This window comes from Lichenostomus cassidix, chromosome 1, assembly GCF_008360975.1.
Source record: "Lichenostomus cassidix isolate B80296 chromosome 1, HeHo_3.0, whole genome shotgun sequence".
Lineage (NCBI taxonomy): Eukaryota > Metazoa > Chordata > Aves > Passeriformes > Meliphagidae > Lichenostomus > Lichenostomus cassidix.
Window position 1 is genome coordinate 75,859,259 of NC_139479.1, and position 18,908 is coordinate 75,878,166.

At 35.3% G+C, this 18,908-nt stretch overlaps 1 protein-coding gene across 5 annotated transcripts in view; it reads right to left on the reverse strand.

Annotated features, from left to right (window-relative positions):
* CNTN5 (contactin 5) overlaps positions 1–18,908 on the reverse strand; it is a 602,217-nt gene that overhangs the window by 213,258 nt on the left and 370,051 nt on the right. For all 5 annotated transcript variants that reach the window (XM_085064530.1, XM_085064543.1, XM_085064523.1 and 2 more), the window contains 2 exons: positions 17,642–17,765; positions 13,486–13,661 (listed from right to left, as the gene is read on the reverse strand). In XM_085064530.1, the coding sequence (XP_084920656.1) occupies positions 13,486–13,661; positions 17,642–17,765 (300 nt within the window). The remainder of the gene's footprint in view (positions 1–13,485; positions 13,662–17,641; positions 17,766–18,908) is intronic.

Sequence of the window (18,908 nt, forward strand, 5' to 3'; positions counted from 1 at the left end):
TGCATTTTCATAGCAACAACAGACATATCTGCAATCTTTGCTTACAAAACATCAGTCATAATTACTATCTGGAAAGAGTATCAGTTAAAGTGGATGAAAGCATTTTAAGACTATCAATAGTAAAAGCATAGGACTATATGACAAACATCAATTACAGATTTTTCAGCTGCTAAGCCACAAACAGTATTTCTTGCTTTTAGAAAACACTTGGTATGGGTTTTATGCACCAGTGACTGATTCACTTGCCTTGACTGTTTTTCATTAACTGAGATAAGAATAAACAAGAACACATAAGCAGTATCCTAGAAAACTCATCATACTTCAGGATACTCAATAAGATTAAAATAAAAAAAAAGGAATAAAACTTGGCAGCCCTGACTAACTGAAGTAGACTGATGAATGCTGCCTTCATTGCAATGCACTGCCACAGAGTGCTAGGCTCTAAATTAATAAAGTTTGAAGATAGGAAATCTTTGTGACTGATCTGGAAAGCTTGGCTATTTAAAAAAACCCAAAGCCATTATGTATTTCACAGATCTTCAAATGTTTTTGTAAGAAGTGAAAGAAATGCAAAGCAAGCTTATTAGATAGGGTTGCAAACAATTGAATGTACAAGACAACTGATGTCAGAAATCATTATTTTCAAATATTATTACTCCTAGAAAGAAGAGATGCAAAATTTTATGCGCTGGTATGTGTCTAAATGTAATACTTAGAAAAACAGATGTACTCTCAAAGAAAATTCTATTTGGTAAAGATCTCTCTATTTTATTCTGAGTGCTGAAGTCACTTGGTGTGTTCAGCCTGGAGAAGAGGAGACTGAGGGGAGACCTCATTGCAGTTACAGCTTCCTTGTGAGGTGAAGAGGAGGGGCAGACACTGATCTCTTTGCTCTGGTGACAGTGACAGAACCCAAGGGAATGGTCTGAAGCTCTGTCAGGGGAGGTTTAGATTGGATATCAGGAAGATTTTTCACCCAGGGGGTGGCTGGGCACTGGAACGTGAAATGGTGCTGTGAACCCAGGGAAGTGGTCACAGCACAAAGCCTGGCAGACTTCAAGGAGTATTTGAACAGTGCTCTCAGGCACATGGTGTGACGCTTGAGGTGTCCTGTGCAGGGTCAGGGGTTGGACTTGATGACACTTGAAGGTCCCTTCCAATTCCATGATTCTGTGATTCTGTGATTCTGATTCTGTGATTCTGTGATTCTGTGATTGAAGATAATATATGACTGTTCTAAAAATGAATGACAAGAGGCTTACAGGAAAGATGGGAAGAAACTCATCAGGGAGGTAAGTGACAGGACAAGGGGGAATGGCTTTAAACTGAATGGAGGTGGGTTTAGATTAGATTTTATGAAGAAATTATTTTCTGTGAGGGTGTTGAGGCACTATAACAAGATGGCCAGGGAAGCTGTGGATGCTCCATCCCTGGAAGTGTTCAAGGACAGGCTGGATGGGGCTTTGAGCAACCTGGTCTAGTGGAAGGTGTCTCTGACAATGGCAGGAGGGGTGGAACTAAGAGATCTCTAAGATCCCTTCAAACTCAACCTTCTATGATTCTGCGATATGACTTTTACAAGTTCTTAAAATACTCTATTTTCAAAATGCTCATTACCTCACTTCAAAGTTCATTAACTCTATTTAATTAACAGAATCAGAGTATCTCAAGTCAAAATGTACCCATAACAATCGTTGAGTGCAACTCCTATGATTTATTTAAATTTATTTCAGTAAACATTTTATTTAAATTTAATAAGGTACCTGCGATGTTGTGAAAATAAACATTTTAATTTCATTCATTTTCCTTCAAGTTTCAACGAATTTTATACATACTTTAGATCTATGTATTGTAAAAATACTCAGTTAAATTTGGTCTCAAATAACATGGGAATAATTCTATGTGATGATTCACTGTCTTAAATCTTTGTAAAGCATGTTTCTTCACATGTTATTGATCTGATAAGAAGTTCAAAACAGTCATGGAATCCACATATTTTGCATTTGAATAGTTTTTCTTTGTTTCTTGTGTTTCTAGTTTATTTTACTCTACACACTTTTATGAAAATCTTTACCCCAGGGAAAAGTATGTATATTTATTATAGTCGCATATTGAGGAGTGCATAGGAAATAACAGGAAATAAAGGTAAGATGCTGGGCTTCAAGTTTCACTGCAGGTCTGTGTGATTAGGCAGAATGTGCATGCCTTTGTCACCAGGTAGGTAAACTGAACAAGGATGATTTATTGGCTGTGGATTTATTTAAGGACAAACTGTGTGGAAGAGCTGGGTGGAAGAGAGGGAGGGAGTTTAGATGAACAGTGTCAGTTGCACTGTAACTTCATATGCAGCATTTCCTTCCATATTAGTTTTTTTTCTTATAACTCAACACCAGCAGTTGAATAACTAGAACAGAATTTTAGAGACTTAGTGTAATGGTTTTCAGAAAAAAATATAAAGATCATTATAATGGCATTTCTGCCTGTGTTTTGTTGCCGTTCTTATATATAAAAATAGACATTTAGGCTTTTAGTTTTGACAGTGCTGGGTCAAGTTTTGCAATGTCTATGTACACATTACATACAGATATGAATTTCTTATATTTTTAGTATAACACAGTACAAAGGCAAATCTGAAGTACTCAAACTGCTGTAAAAACTACTTACTTCCCTATAATAGGATGTTTTTAACCAATGTATACAAAACAAAGTATATTTTATTTTAAAAAAGTATATAATTGACCCAAAAGCCTATTGTTTTGGAATTTTACCATGAAAGAAATATAAAATAGATCAATTTTGGACTGAAGAAAAAAAAAAAGTGCTTAAATCTCTTGAAGAACTAGGATCCCAGCATTTAAACATTCTTTGTTCACATAGTACACAACTCTGTATATTTTAGAGCACTTTGACCAAAACATACAGCAAAGATCTTTATCCTCAATGCTATCCCAGAGACTTAGAATGAACTGCTGGCAATTGTGTTTGGCAGAAAAAAGTACTTAAAGGATTGGCTCCTCTGTTGAGATTGCCACAAGGCAATCTTGAATTGAAAATACTCAGTACCTTTTGTACAGCTAGCTATGATTTTCTTATCAATATTTCTGTTCAACTTTTACAATCCTTGACATATTTTATCCATGTTAATTTCACCATTTTTAGCAGATCTGATTTTAATGAGGTAACGACAGTTTTAAGACTTAATTAAAAATTAATGGAAGTTTCACTTCCCAATACCAGAGTACATGTTACCAGACCTGATATAACGAACAGTGAAAAAAGGAAAAAAATTAAAGGAGTTCTTATTCACTTTTGTGGCACATCATGGCTAGTGAGGATCATATGCTAAGATTTTGTCTATTTTTCATGCTTTAATTTCAATGGAGCAATCGTCTTTCATTGGTGAACCATAAAGGAATAACATAGGCAAGGACAGGAAAAAAAGAGAGTGGAATTCAGAAGATATGACTGAATAAAAGCTGATTTAAAATCTGAAAGTCTTGCAGTCACTTACCCAAACACAGGCCAGAGTTAATCCCTGCTAATGAGTGAAGGAGATGGTTGAAATCTCATAGAAAAGAAAAAGGTTGATAAATGGAAAGTATTTAAGTAGAAATACCTTTCCAGGCAGAAAGGGGGCACCTGTTTAATTATAGTGTGGTATGCAATAATGGTTTAATAATTTAAAAGAGAAAACACTGAATTATCAGTAGAAGCTCCTACTGAACATACTGCAACATTCAAAGATTTGGCCTGCTTTGCTTATGAGAGCTAATGGAATTGCAATTTAACTTATTTGACCTGAAGATATACAAAAAAATTCTAATTAAAAAAATCTGTTCTGACAATGGAGATTTGTACTGTCAAGAAAACCATCCATTATTACAAACACCACAGACAGCAACTCCTGTGATTAAGATGGCAAAATTTTTCCATTAGAAAATCCTGTTTCAGTTACTTTCAATTTTAGTAAAATAGTAACTAAGTGTCCATTTAGTCTCTTAAGGATGAATCAGGTTATGGAAAGAAAAAACATGTTATAGAAGGTATTGAATAAGGGCAAGGAAGGAAAGAGAGCTTAGGAGGTTGGAAGTGGGAAATGTGAGACAGAGGAGCTGCAGGCAATTAAGCAAAATGAGTACATGGAGACTAAAATAGAGCTAGAAAGCTGTTACTATCCTTTTTGATCAAACAGATGATTTCAGTAAGTAAGAAAACTGCAAATGGGATCAGTAGCCTAATCGATAGTAGGAGAGAGATCAGAAACCAGATGCAGGATTCAGATATGACTGATACAAAGGCTGAGAAAAAGATTGGTCAGTGATGAATAGGAGAGTGATCAGTTCTGGCTCTGCTAAGCACTTGGGAAATGCAGTTCCCCTTGAGCTGTCGTACAGTTCCTCACATTACTGGATATTTTGCATTAATCTCTCATGTCTTAGTTTTCCATTTATAAAAACGAGATAGTAATAACTACTCAGTTCACAGGAACACTGTAAAAATAAACGTATTAATGTTCATGAAGCACTTAGATGCTGTAATGATGAGCACCATAAAAAGCTTCTGAGGAAATTAATTTCAGCTTCTGAGTAGATTTTGAATAGTCTGAATTAATGAAGGCAGGGTGCTGTGCACTGAACAATAGAAAATAGAACACTGTTCAGTAAGTGAGCAGTAATTCTTCTGTGATCTGAAAGAGTCTACTGGGTCTAACAAAAAAAAAGGAAAAAAAAAAAGGTTGTGTGGCAAATCTATATTTCAGGATTCCAGCATCTAACGCAAAATTCAGATTCCATAGACAATGATAAATCCCTCATCCTGTAGCTTGGATGTTTGACCTTGCAACTCTAATAAAATTTACTGTAAGATTTAATGTGTAGTTAGACACACAGTATATAAATTCATGGCTTAATACATTTTATTTTAATTAGTGTGGTAGGTATGTGGGTGGGCTCAGGATTTACATATTTATAGAATCCTGAGGACATTTTTACATATTTCCATGCTTGATGTAATAGAGGGCTGAAACCTAATTAAAAGGTTTGTTTGGGGGATTTTTATTATTTAGCTCTGTGTGTGCATGTGTGTGTGTTTATATACGGAGACAGGTTACACTAAACTTTATAGAGAGGATTTGCTTCTTTTTATATATGTTCTATGAAAGCAGCTTCTAATATCTGACATTTAAAACCAGCATAAAATTGTAAACTCCTGGATGCTGATGGCAGACATAACAAAACTACCCAATATCACAGAATTTAAGACTATCATGGTACAGTACTTGACATTACCATCACATGGAGGTCATCTGAAGATGTTTTTGATGTTATCACTGTCACTTGTGAGAAATTACTTTTGGAAATTGTTTTGATTTTATTTTCAAAGCAATTACAAGGAATTATAAACAAATCAACAGTTATATTACCATGTTCATTAGTTTGAATACAAAACATTACAAATAAAATATATAATTATTCAATTGAGAATACAACTTCCATGTTGGCAATACTTCCCATCTTGGCAGCTTTAGGTGATTTAATTAATAGTTGTGCTGTGAGCACTAGTGGAAATATCAAGAAGGATAAAAGACAAATTGGCTTTGGAATTGCACACTGCTGTGAAGTTTAGTCACTGAAGTACTAAATTTAGTGAATAGAACTCATGGATGTTGGAGCTGGTTTGTTTTAAGTGTGGATTTACTCTCACATTCTTGTCTTCTCCCATTCCCAAAGTGAATGCCTGATTTTCTATTTCTGGTATCTAATGCTTCACATAGAAGCACAGGTATAAGTTGCTCTGTCCTTAGAGAAAACCAGATGAAGGTGACCATTGAAGTTTGGGTCATATATAGATTAACCTTAATTCTATCCCACCATCTTTTCTTTTAATTTTTAGTAAACTAAAAAAACTTATCAGTATATTTTTCCCTTTCCTTTGTCAGGTAGATTCAACTTGATTTCTCCTCATTATCATTTTATCCATGCATTGCACAGCCTTCCAGATGTTTTCTTTGATGATCATTCTCCTTCATTCATTGTATGCTTCTATTACGCTTCACACCTACTCTTCAGTGTTATTAACTCAGAAAGAACTCAACTCTTTCCTGGAAGTTTTCCTCCCTGAGTTTGAAAGTATCATCAAAGTGACTCCACTGCTTTTGTAGAGTGCTATTCCTAAGTCATCTTCAATGCCCTGTCCACTTCTCTCTTCTTCCTTTCCAAGCTTGTGCTGCTCTTTCCTTTGTATTATCACAAGTACCTGTGCCCCTGCATTTATGAACAGAATAACCAGTCAGACAATTTTACTTTTCAATGAGATCAGGAGGCTGATCTGTTTTTCAGGAAAGCCACAAGACATCTGTGTCAGGATAACGAAGGAAGAAAAATGAGGGCAGGAATGTCATGGTAGCACTAGAGATACCATGCAAGAAATTTCAAGTAAAACCTTTCATTTGAAAGATGGTACAGTAGTGCTAACCACAGTGTGTTGCACCTGGAAAGGTGTAAGTAGAGAAACAACACAGTAATTTCCAAAAGTCAGTCTGAGCTAGACCTTGGGAGAGAAATTTAGAAAGTGTTGTCTGATCTTTGAACAAAATTATCCTTCAACCCTTTAAAATTTCTCCTATTTAGTAATGCTACTCTTAATTGCTGCCATCTATATTTAAATGCCAAGTCTAATGATTCATTAGTGTGATAGATTAGACTGTGAAAGATAGGTGAGTAGGCTATGGGCAGGTCAAACCCCAGCCTTCCAGTCCTGCAGAGAAATGCACAATGCTGAAATGAGAAGTCAGTAGAGGTACTATGCATCTTTAAGTGATTGCTGTAATTACATTTCAAACTGTGTCTCTCTACATGACTGACTTCTATTAATTCTTCCAAAGAACAAGAAATATAAATGTATTGTTTAAAGTACATTTTCAGAGTAAAATACTAAGCAGAACTTAAACCTCAGAATACTTTTTTGGCATCAAAACTTATGTAGCAATAAATGAACTTGACAAGATTAATAAATCTCATTTTCATTTGAACACTTGGAAAAAATCATAACTTCTTTGGTGGTTAATGCATATGAGGATCAATGAGATTGAAGTTATGCCTATGTGCAAATCAAATGGAATGATATAATAAATATTGCTCAATGGAGTACATCTAGAATTGATACCCCTTTTGGAAGCTAGTAACTTATTCTAGTGAGTATCAAACTTGCAGTGTATTGATATATAATCCCTGATCAGGGATCTGACCTCAACTTTTCACACCACCTTTATTCTAGTACTATCATGCAAAAGAATAAATGTTAATTTTAATTAAGAATAAAAGATTTGCTGCTTTAGAGCTTCCTGAGTTTTGTTTCTCAGTGTTGTTAAAATGTCCCTCTGAGGCTGAGGTAACATGATTTCACCACAGAAAATTCAAGTGGATGAAGTCATGAAGTAATGAGTGAGTTGTTTGTAAGGACAAAGAAGAAACAACTTCTTTTGGTAGAATGAGGAAAGTCTAATATCTTTGACTTTCAGACAGACTTTCTCTATACTCATATAGAGAAAAATATCAAGAAATAATCTCCTGCACTGGATTTTCATCACTGATAGTGTCACTGTGTTGGAAGAGTCCATGGGATACTTTGGATGGATCACAGCCTTCTCTAAGACAATTCTTGTCACTTTTTGGGTGTTAGCAGAGTGCCTAGGGGCCTTTCTCAAAAGAGAGTTTAGAAGTACTCTGTGTCTTAGAAGGTAAAACAGTTTAGAATTATGGAACCTTTCCACATGATTTGTTCTCAGTGCTAGGAAATGCTTACTTTACTGGGACAAACAATGAGCCCCTTTTGGAACTGACAAGATACTGTTTTGAGACAACAGCCAGAATGTAAAAGAATTTCCCCATTCTCCTCTTGCCTTCATGAAAGGAAGCACCTCTTTTTGTACATAGGAAAGCATTTGGTTTCCTCTGCTCTTTAAAGTGATCTAATGGAGAGGCAAGGTAGTTTGTCTTTAAATGCTGATGGAAAAAAATAAAAATTGGCTGCAATTTTCAGACAGCTTCAAAAGTAGAATTGAAGGAACAGAAACACACAGGAAGTCTACCAGAGCTGATCTTATGCTGTTACAGACAAGTCTGTCGATAGAGTCAGGAGACCATTTCTGAAGATATACTGCAGGAAGAGCGTTCCAGGAGACAAGCTGTGTACTTTTCCCAAAGTTTTCACAGGATATCATTCCTGAATGCGGCTGAACTCCCAGAAAGTTCACTGTTTGCAATATCCAATGATTTGTTTGGAAGTTTGAACAACAGATAAAGATTCATTAATTTTGCCATTCTTCCAGAATGAGTGGATGCTGTTTTCACAGTTTTATGTGACCTGCTTATTTTATTTATTTCTCCATACTTGCTTTCAGACTTGGATTCATCTATATATAGCAAGAATGGAGGCAAATTTTCATGAAAGATTCACCATAGCCACAACAGAGAACTCAGATCTATATTTTCCAACAGGAGACCTTTGAGAAATGCTGCTTAAAAGGACTTGTAACGAGTTCTGCGACTTTTGAGTCATAAAGTTTATTATTCTAAGGTATTTGTTCACCTTAAGAAGAAAGGCTCAAGAAATGAATGACAGAAGGCTTAATTAAACCTATTATGTGTCTGTCATGATGACACTGCCAACAAATCCGTGCAGATTTTTTCAAATCTTGCTTTAGGAAGCCTCATGTTTAACAACAACAAAGAGTTTAGAATGTGCTGAATTTTAAGAATGTACATCACCCTATCAACTTCAAAAGGATTATGCAGATATTTTAAGATTAAATGCTTTTTTAGACTAGAGCCAAAGTTCTTAGCATTTTGCACCATTGAACTTAGTTATATAGGTCAAATATTTCTGTAAACAATAAAGTATCATTACAGCTAAAATTCAAATAATTTCATTCTCCAAACTACTAATGTGACTAAAACCTTAATTTTTTCAACATTTGAATATGAAAAAGTACATATCTTCCAGTTTAATTTTTTTCCTGATTATCTTAACAAAAGAAAGGGTTAGATTTGCAGGCTTGTAAAGTAGATATGTGCAAGTGTTTTGAACATTTATGTGGGAAACTGCAGCTGGAAACAATGGGTGAAACTGTTAGTAGAGTGTGACACAAATTCACATTAATTGCAGATTCACTGAATAATACTCTTCAATTAATAAATTATTTATGAATAAAATGCAACCGGTTCTATAAAAAATTTACATTTTCTGGCATTTACACATGGTTTTCAGGTATCTTTTAGAAATGCATTTTCTAAAGATATCATATTGAGATAATGAAGAAAATAATCCAAAAGTTTTGTTGCACAAGTCACTGTTTCAGCTGTAGCTATTCTTAGGGAATATTTTGTATTGACACTCTTCACACTGCTGTGATGCTTTTAGAGCAAAGCCATGCCGAATATAAGTGTATTACAGGATAATCAGGGACATTTTTGAAAATGAATGTATAACTAATTGCATTTTCTCACTTCAGTTATCCCTTTTCTTTTATAGTACCTAAAACTGTCCAGTTTGATATGATTTAGAAGAAAATGTTGATATTGTCATGTGCTTTCGTGATTCTGCATCTTCTGAAATGATCATAAAAAAAAAAGTCTTTCTCATGTCTAGAGAGTTTAAAATTAATCAGCTCTTTACAAATTAAGGCTAGGAAATCATGAAATATAGCCAACAAGGTGTACAGGAGCATGATGGCAAGAAAGAAACATAGATCATTAAGCTCATTTCTTAGGAGGGGAAGTCAATTAAAAGGCTGACAGAATTGTGCTGTGATGGAATGGGCAGTGCTCAGGCTGTCTTCTCAGAAAACTATCGATGTATGTGTCTGCATCATAGGTGACTTATTCTGTACATCACTGGACAGTCATCATAGATCATCCTTTGGAAAAGGACATGTAAATTGTATCTAATCAATACCCTTCTCTATATATTAAAGGAGAAAATAGACTTAGTGAAAGGCAAAAAGGAATTGATGCAAAGGAGCCCGTGACAATTGGATTAATAAAATTGCAGGGACAGGTGAGAAGTTGTTTTCCCCTACCACTTCTTTAGGTTTTTAGCCCAGCTTGTAAGTATAACTGGGATGGTAGGCTTGTGAAAAGTTGAACAATACACTGATAAAGGAAAGCAATTTTTTTGGTGACCTAATGGTATATAGAAATTGTACATGTGGCAAAAGTAAGCACAAAATACATCCACTCTTGTAGCCAGAACTATAGGACACTGTTCCAAAGAGAAGCTGTGGAATCACATACAGAAACATGCAGTTGTTTTGCACTAAGGCAGGTAGATTTAGTCAAGCTGAAATCTGTTTTTTTCAGTTTTGCATCAGGTTTTGTTTTAACTGAAAAAAATATACTTTTAAATTTGTTTACAGCATGTGATACTTTTTCTTTTTTTTTTTTTTTTTGTTTTTGCTTGCTTTCTAAAAAGAGCATAAACCAGCATGACCTTGGCCGTGAGCCATCATAGGAAATACAAAGAAAAAAAAAAAACAGGACAACTTTTTGTTGAGTTTAAATCTCCATAAATATTTGCTATGGTAGTTTAAAATTTCAAGAAGACCTTTAACTGCGCATAACTGGTCTTCCCACTTTGCTCCATAAAAATAACCAGTGACAGAGTGGGTTATTTCAAGTGTTATATCTCTAAACGTATATGATGTTCACTCTATATCTCTTTCTCTTTCAAATCCAAAGACATTGTATAAGAACTTCAAAGTCCTATTTTACCTGTGCCCACATATGCGAATCATACAGAACATGAACATTTTTATTTGCAATGCATCACCAATGCTGAACTACATGATAATAACCATAGCAACTGGGCTTTAGGCCAGGGAATTGTGAGAGAACTAAGAGCCAGAGTGATAAACGTGCTCTCCTTTTTCATGATATATTTGCATAGGCACCTTAGAGTATTTGCTTTTTTCTGTAAGATTGTGTCAAAGGACTTAGTTAATGGTCCCTGTTGCTCCCTTTTGAGCTGCATGCCATTTCTCTGTTTAATTAGAAGACTACCTTTCAGGTTGCAAAGATGTAACTGTTTTCCACAGAGGTACAAATGCATTTAAACAAATCCTGAACTTAATTTTTTGTGTTTTTTCCTGTGAAAGTGTTCTAAGTTTTGGAATCCATGGTTTCCAGGGAAGAAAGGGAAAGTGAATGGCATTATGTGTAGCTTTGTATCTCATAGTCAGAAATGCCTTGGTTTATCCTTGAGATTATAGATTACCCTTCAAGCCATTAGAGCCCAGTAAAACTGCAGAACAACAATTACTTTAAGTACTTTAAGGTTAGGACCTTTCCTTAAAAAAATAATTTTCAAAGCTTTGCTTTCTGTCTTACTGTAAACAACTGGAGACATGCAGGCCAGCTGTTAACAAGCAGTACTCCACTATAAAAGTGGTGAGGCATTGGAAAAGGTAGTTGTAGGATCTGACTTACAACAGCTTTTCAGTGATACAAGCTTCTGATATGTTAGTGTGAGTTTACAGTGTGGTGACATCATTAAACATTTATTAATTTGAGCAATATTAAACATTGAGTTGCTGCATAGTGCAAATATTTTTTCAACATGAGCACCAACTATTTAAGATCAGGGAATTGAAGAAGCATTAAATAAAGAGTGGAAGAGAGAATGTCATGCTACATTGAAGTTGAGCTACAAATACACACTGAACTTGAAATTGCTCTTGTGAACAAGTTTCTCACAAACTTCTAACAGAACTTCAACTCTACCATTTAAAAAAAGATTTTTATGTCCTTATAACAGCCTTTTCTCTCTTACAAGTCCTGCAACAGTATTTACTACACTTCGGCACTTCCAGATAGCATTACTCCGATAAACTTTCCTGAGAAACTTTTATTACAATTTCCAAATAATTTAATGAACAGAAATCACATTACAAACATTGCAGTGTAATGATTCGGATACTTGCAAAAGCAGGTATGTAAGATAACACCAACTTAAAAATCCAATGAAAATAAAGCCAGTAAACCCAATTTCTTCATTCTTACTTTATTTTTTTTACTTCATGTAAAAAAAATTTGTTGTATTGGAGGAGGTAATATTTTAGTTATAAGTAAATGGGTTCCTGAAAGAACTGTGGATGTAGCTGTTGAAACTCATGGGCCTTCTGCTGTTTGAGCTCCAGCTCTCACTTTCTCTGTATCTTTTTCTTTTCAGTTAGAGGTTGAATGGCCACCTATTAGCCCTACTCTTGAAATGGGAACAGAAATCTCAGGTTCAGACCCCTGGATCTATGTATATTTACCATTTGTTGGGGTCTCTAACTGAGAGATTTGTTGTAGGATAGTTTTCTTGTCTAAAGATAAAATGCAGCAGAATTTTCTCAGAAGTTACATTTAAAGCTAAGATACAGTAATACTATGATAAGAGCACTCTTATGATGCTTAGAATTTTGAACATGCTTCCCCAGGAGGAGCAAGCCTTGACAAATGTCATTATTCATCTCAGCTCAGAAGTTGGTGGATAGTGCCATGGTCTCCTAACAAATACCTTGACAGAATGTGCAGCAGATAAGACTAAAGCAATAGATTTAAGAGGTCTGACTTGACCAGGGAGGGGCAGATTAAGGGAGAATCAGACCTCACACCAGAACTGCTGAGTTCTCAACACCACCAGATGTGTTAGTAGACATGCAGGTAATAACTTGCTCCAGCTCGATCTAAATGATGTTCTACCTTATATTTCATGGTAATGTCCTACTTTCAGCAGGATCTGAGAAACTGGAATGGAGTTCTTTTTGCATCCCTCCTCTTAAAAACCACTTGTGGTAGGATTTATCTGGATAAACTGATAAAATTATGTTGGCTGCCTTCCTGTAAAGTGCTGAAAGGAAATTAGGGTTGGAGGGTTGTTGATATCTTCCAAAAAGTATATTGTAGTGAATAATTTCAAAAGCTAAGACATTTTTGGTTTCCATTACCAACTATAAAAAACCCCCTCAGTTTCTTAATGTATGAAAGTACATTGGATATATATGCAACAACATGGGCATAAACCATATATATGTATATACATATATGCATAAAAAAAACATAGAGGTGCAGATTATCCAACAGATATATAGGCACTTTACCACATTTTATTCCTAAGCTTACAGTTCTTTCTTTCCTGCTCAGAGAGTGTGGCAAAATGATAGATGTTTCAGGAAACTAGCAATGAGTGAAGAGTATTCAAGTATGCCGTTAAAGTACAGCATTTGGGATCATGTACTAGAGTTTTTTTTTCCTGATGGTTCTATTTTAAAAGTAACAAATCTACAGAAAATAACTCTTTTCCATTAAGCATTTTATATCTAATTTTGAGATTCCAGCTTAACAATGTCAGTGTAACTTGTATAACGTATTCAAATTACAGTTTAGTATCTTATCAAGCAATGTAAAAGTTTGATTTATCAATATTATAAAAAATGTTACTCACATGCAAACTGAAGAACAGCCTCTCTGCTTAAAATACTGCCAAACATGTTGGTTGTTAAACATTGATACTGCCCAGAATCCTTCATTTCACTGGGGTTGGTGATGATCAAACTTCCTTCTATTAAACTGAAGCGATAATCACTTTCAATGTCAATTTCAGTTCCATTTCGAAGCCATCTGAGGAAGAAAGGAGAGAAAAAAAACTTGAGCATTTTACAGCCAAACAAAGGTATCAAGGTTAGCATACAGAACATGGCAGCTCCAGTTGCAATGAGGATAACTGTTCAGATACCCAGTGTGGGAACACATTTCTCTGGCAAAGCTTGAGTGGAGGCATTTGACAACACAAGCAAATAAAAAACACAAGGAAAACCTGAACTTCAACCTCTGAAGAAAAAGGATATTTTTTGTTTTGCCTGTGCAGAATGAAAGTAATGATGCCTTCTTTCTTCCCTGCTTTTTTCCCCAAAAAACGAATGTTTGCAAAGGCTTAAGACTTGAAAACTGCCTAGCAGATGCAGCCTTTATGTCAAAAATAGGATTTTTACTGTGCTTATCATAATCAAAGTTTTTATTCATATTATATCATTAAAGCCTTAGGCCCAGCTGAACTTACAGGTGGCAGAGCTGAGTCTGCACTGCATGAAAACAAGGAAACTTTTCCATTCTTTCAGCATTTAATCATCTCAGCCCAAGAAACAGAGACACCTCATTTAAATATAGAAGAAAGAAGAGCTAGACCTGTGAAGAGCAGGGAGGTAGATTGATGTACATAGGCTGTTATGCAATACAGGATTTTGGCAATGGACAAAGGCAAAATAATATCAGCTGAATCAGTATACTCAAAATTCAAAGACTAGAAGAGAAGACTGGAATTAGCTGATGGGTGGCCAAGGGCAATTCCTGGCAGCTACTAGGTAAATGAAAACTAAGATTAAAAAAAAAAAAGTGAAGAGGGAATGCTAAGTTAGGGAGGTGTTTGAGAGTGAAATAAGATGCCTGAGCAGTAAAGTCAAGGAGGGGAGTAAAAAATAAGATGGAAAAAGCCAGGTGGTAGGAAACATAAAAAGTATCCTGACTGAGGCAGATTTTTGAATAATTTCTGAATAAACACTAATTTTTCTGAAGTTCCAGAAGTAACCTAAAAGTCTCATAATTTTTCAGTTATGCAAGTGGTTTTATAGGTTGGGTTTCTCCCCTATCCCAGACATTGTCTGCCAGAAAGGCTCAGCCTCTCATTTATCTCGAAAGACAGAAGCAACAAAACCTGTAATAGTCCACTGGCTGCAAGAGAAAAGATTTTGTGTAGTAGATTAATAGACTACGGCAGTCTGGAATAACCTCTTATATGTATGTGTGTGTGTTTGCAGTTTCTCAATTCAAGAATAACATCCACATATGAATACTTTTACATTTGCTTTAGTGACAAAGTGTAGAGAACATGGAATTGTTAGAAGAATGCAAAGAAGAGATAAGCAGTGTAAACAGATATGGTACAGTCATAATTATAATACCCAAATATTTCTTTCATTACCCTTTTGCTGTCATTCTGTAGCTTCAAAGTTGGCTTGGGAAATTTCCAGGAACTTGAAAGCTTTGCCAGAGATCAGCAAAGACTGGAAGAACTTGGTGACATTTAGACTCCAGAGGCAACTTTAACAAAGCAAAATGATTATCAATTCACCCTATCTTGTTAATATTCATGGTGAATGAGGTACAGACAGCAGAATTCAGCTGCAGTAGCTGTGAATATTTCTTAATCCAAAGGTCAGATTTGTCAGAATTTAGATGAACTGTGAATCTACTATTTGTCTCTTCTTTTCACAATTGGACAATGATGCGAGCATTCTCCATTCTCCTAAAACAAAGTAATGTCCAAGAAAAAAAAATTGTGAACAGGTTATAAACACTGTATCACAAATTACGCAGACTAAAGAAGTGAATTTAAAAAAAGCAGACCTAACATTGAAATTTTTTAGTGCTTTAAAGGTTCTTTTAATATAACTTTAAATAAATACATTTTTACTGTGCCTTGGTTTTGGCTGAAAATAATTCTTAGCAGCACAAGCCTCAGAGCACATGCAAATAAAGATTTCTATTGCTCAGTGCAGCTGGAGAGGGTAATGGTAATGTGGTTGGGCAGTGGCATACACAAAACTTTGTATATCAGTAGATGGTTGGAGGCTAAATACCATCTGTATTTGTCCTGGAGAATAGTATCTTCTTCAGAGAGCAATTTTTACCTCTTTTCCCTTCCCTTGAATGGTAGTGTGCATTGAAAATGCTGTGCAGACAAGTGGCAGCAATAGAAGGAGAAGGTAAACTGTGCTGTTTGAATTAGGCCTTTCAGGTTATAGCTCTCCCTGCATGAGCAGCTGTCAGGAAAGCTTGTTTATGAGGCTGCTGGCACCAATTAACCTCTGGAGAACTGAAGAAATAGATATCACAAAATCATAAAACAACCCAGGTTGGAAGGGACGTTAAAAGATCATTTGCTTCAGACTTATATGGAAAATGGAGCCTATATGAGATAATCAAGCACCTTGTTCATTTGCATCTTGAAAACCTTCAGTGATGACTGAGAAGTATGAAACCTTGTTGATTCTTGTCTTCGCCATGTGGCTCCTTGAGAAGAGAGAGCCCCTATCCTCTTTGTAGTCACCCTTGAAATTATGCTGAAAATCTGTATTTGTTGATTGCATTCTGCTGGGAAAATGCAAAAAACTGTTGGACGAAGAAAGAAGATGAGATTGGTTCTCCACGGACAAATTTTCTACAAGAATAACGAAATTGTTTGGGACACCTGAATATAGGATTCTCCTCCACTGGGGGGGGGGGGGTGGAATTTGTGCCTTTTATTTGTAGTCACATGATATGTTTAACGGACTGATAGCAGCTTTGCAATGTGTGGAAATAATACACCTTTTATTTTATGGTTTTTATCAACAAATCATCAGTCTGTAATAGAAATTACCCAAGGAGTGTCAATAAAGAAGAATGCAATATAGCTTTTATATAGCACAGTGAGGAATTCATGCTATTCCAGTTTGATGAATTTCTGGATATTCATTTCTAACCCCATGTTACATATTTTAGTCATGCCTGTTCTCTTTGGGAAAGTTGTGTCATGGATCAGATCCATTTAATGAGTCCATATGTTGCAAAGAGGCAGATTGAGTGCTGTTGTGATGGAGATATCCAAGGATGGAACTGCTTCTGAATGTCTTCAAGTCATAGAAATGCAAGTGTTGTGATTCAAATAACTCTATTGAAAGTTCAACCAGAATTCTGAAGAATCCACAAATTAAATAAGGGTAAAAGGCAAAAGACAAAATGCAGAATTGATCATTGCTACCTCTGACAAAACACAGTAAGAGTCCTTATGCTCCCTTTGTAATTGAAGAATGACTATATGATAAAAGATGAAGGGTATATGGAAAAAAATAACCAAACATATGTTCACCCAGCCCTCTTACATCACTCATAATTTGCATAAAATATAAGCAGAGACAGATATAAAAAATGGATAAAATGACTGCAATATAGTGTCATCCCTTTAAGTGTGCACCATCAATAAAATGCACTGTGAGAGTCACAAATGTGTCATAACAGGTCTGAATAATAGATAACTGTGGCATACCAGTCTGGAAGGAAAAATAAGCAACAGGTAACGGTTGCAAATGAATAAAATGGTAGACTTGTAAGTGAAAAACAACCAGATTTGGCTCAACCATGGTATCTTGTAGTGCTAAATCACGTCATTTAATGTACATGTACTTTTCTGCTTTCCCTATATATTGGGATAGTATTTTGTAGCTTTATAAATGTCTAGAAATTAAAAAAAAAATAAATAAATAATTTGGTTTTGTCAGTTGTCACAGACACAAGTCAATAAACTTGACAAAATGACCCTCTCCACATGGATAGATATGATGCAGAGAGCACATAATTTGAAACTTAAAATACTGCTTTGCCTTTAATCACTGACACGTATGCTTCTTGCTAATTCAGAATCAGTAAATACATTCAATCAGGAAAACCAATAGTGTCATGGAGCTGTTTTTGTTGTTTCTCACCAAAATACACTGATTCTCAGAGTAGGATTGCAGTGGGTAATATTCTGAAAACTAAAAAACCTAAAAATTTAAACCAGGTACCTGTATGTGGGAGCAGGATTTCCACGAGCTTGACAATTCAGTGACACTTTCTTTTCCTCAGAATCAGTTGGAAAAATCATGTCATCTGGCTCTTGTACAAACACTGGCCCATAATCAACACTTTCTGTGAAAAAAAAGAAATTCTACAGTTTAGGAAAGCTGAAAAAATGGAAATGTGATATAGTTTTATAACATGAGATTAAAATATGCATAATTCTATTTGTCTTCCAGAGGTTCATATTCCATTACTTAAGATGCTGCATTGAAAAACAACTATTAAAAGAAAAAAAGAAGAAATATAAGAAATACTGCTAAGTGAAGAATAAAACACATAGTATGATTTAACTGTTTATTATGTCTAAAAATGGCTTTCCCATCAGACATATTTTGGCCTGCAGTCTAGTGAGAAGCTCAAGAGACTTAGAAGTAAATAACTCTATAGAGAACAAGGTAAATAAAAATTTTCCTGCTGCTTGCAGCAGCTTATCTCAAAGAAAAGTAATACACAATTTTGCCCTTTATGCCAAGGAGTTTCTAAGAAAAAACACTTGAAAAATTAATGGCAGCAAATTGTGTCTATTATTAAATAATAGACACAATAGCTAAATCTGACATTTCATTTTCCTCCACTGTCTTCTCTAACTTTATAATATACATTGTATCTTGACAAGAATTTACATTTCTGGACTAGAAAATCTGGATAGACCCATAGAACACGTCTATGATTCCAGTTCATTCATATTTTGAAGTGAGAAGTGTAAGCCTGCAGAAAAGTAAAAGGTCACAAGCAGAGCATTCCAGATCATGTTGGTCTGAACAACTAATATATTCTCACTGTGCACCAGAAGTCTGCAGAATTTGATAATTTTGGACTGACTCCAGACTCTTGGATGATTTAATTGCATGGCACTCTTCATCTTTTCAGCATTTAGCCTAACGGTTTACATGTGGAGAGATAGTGACATTGTCCTGCTACTTGCAATGAAACATATGAGAGCAGGGTTTTTCTGTCAGTTTTAGGGTTTCATTTATTCATGTGATAGATGTCCTCCAGTTCTTACTGAGGACAGCACAACACATCAAGCAGTTAATAACAAACTGCTGCATTTCCTACCAACAGCAGATTGAAGTCAAAGAGGTACACCTAAAGACTTGAGGTTTTGGTCACTGACTTAAAATATAGTTATTACATTATTTTACCAACCCACACAACTTCAACCACACGTTATCACTTCACAGGTTTGGGAACTGCAACCTTTTTTTCATA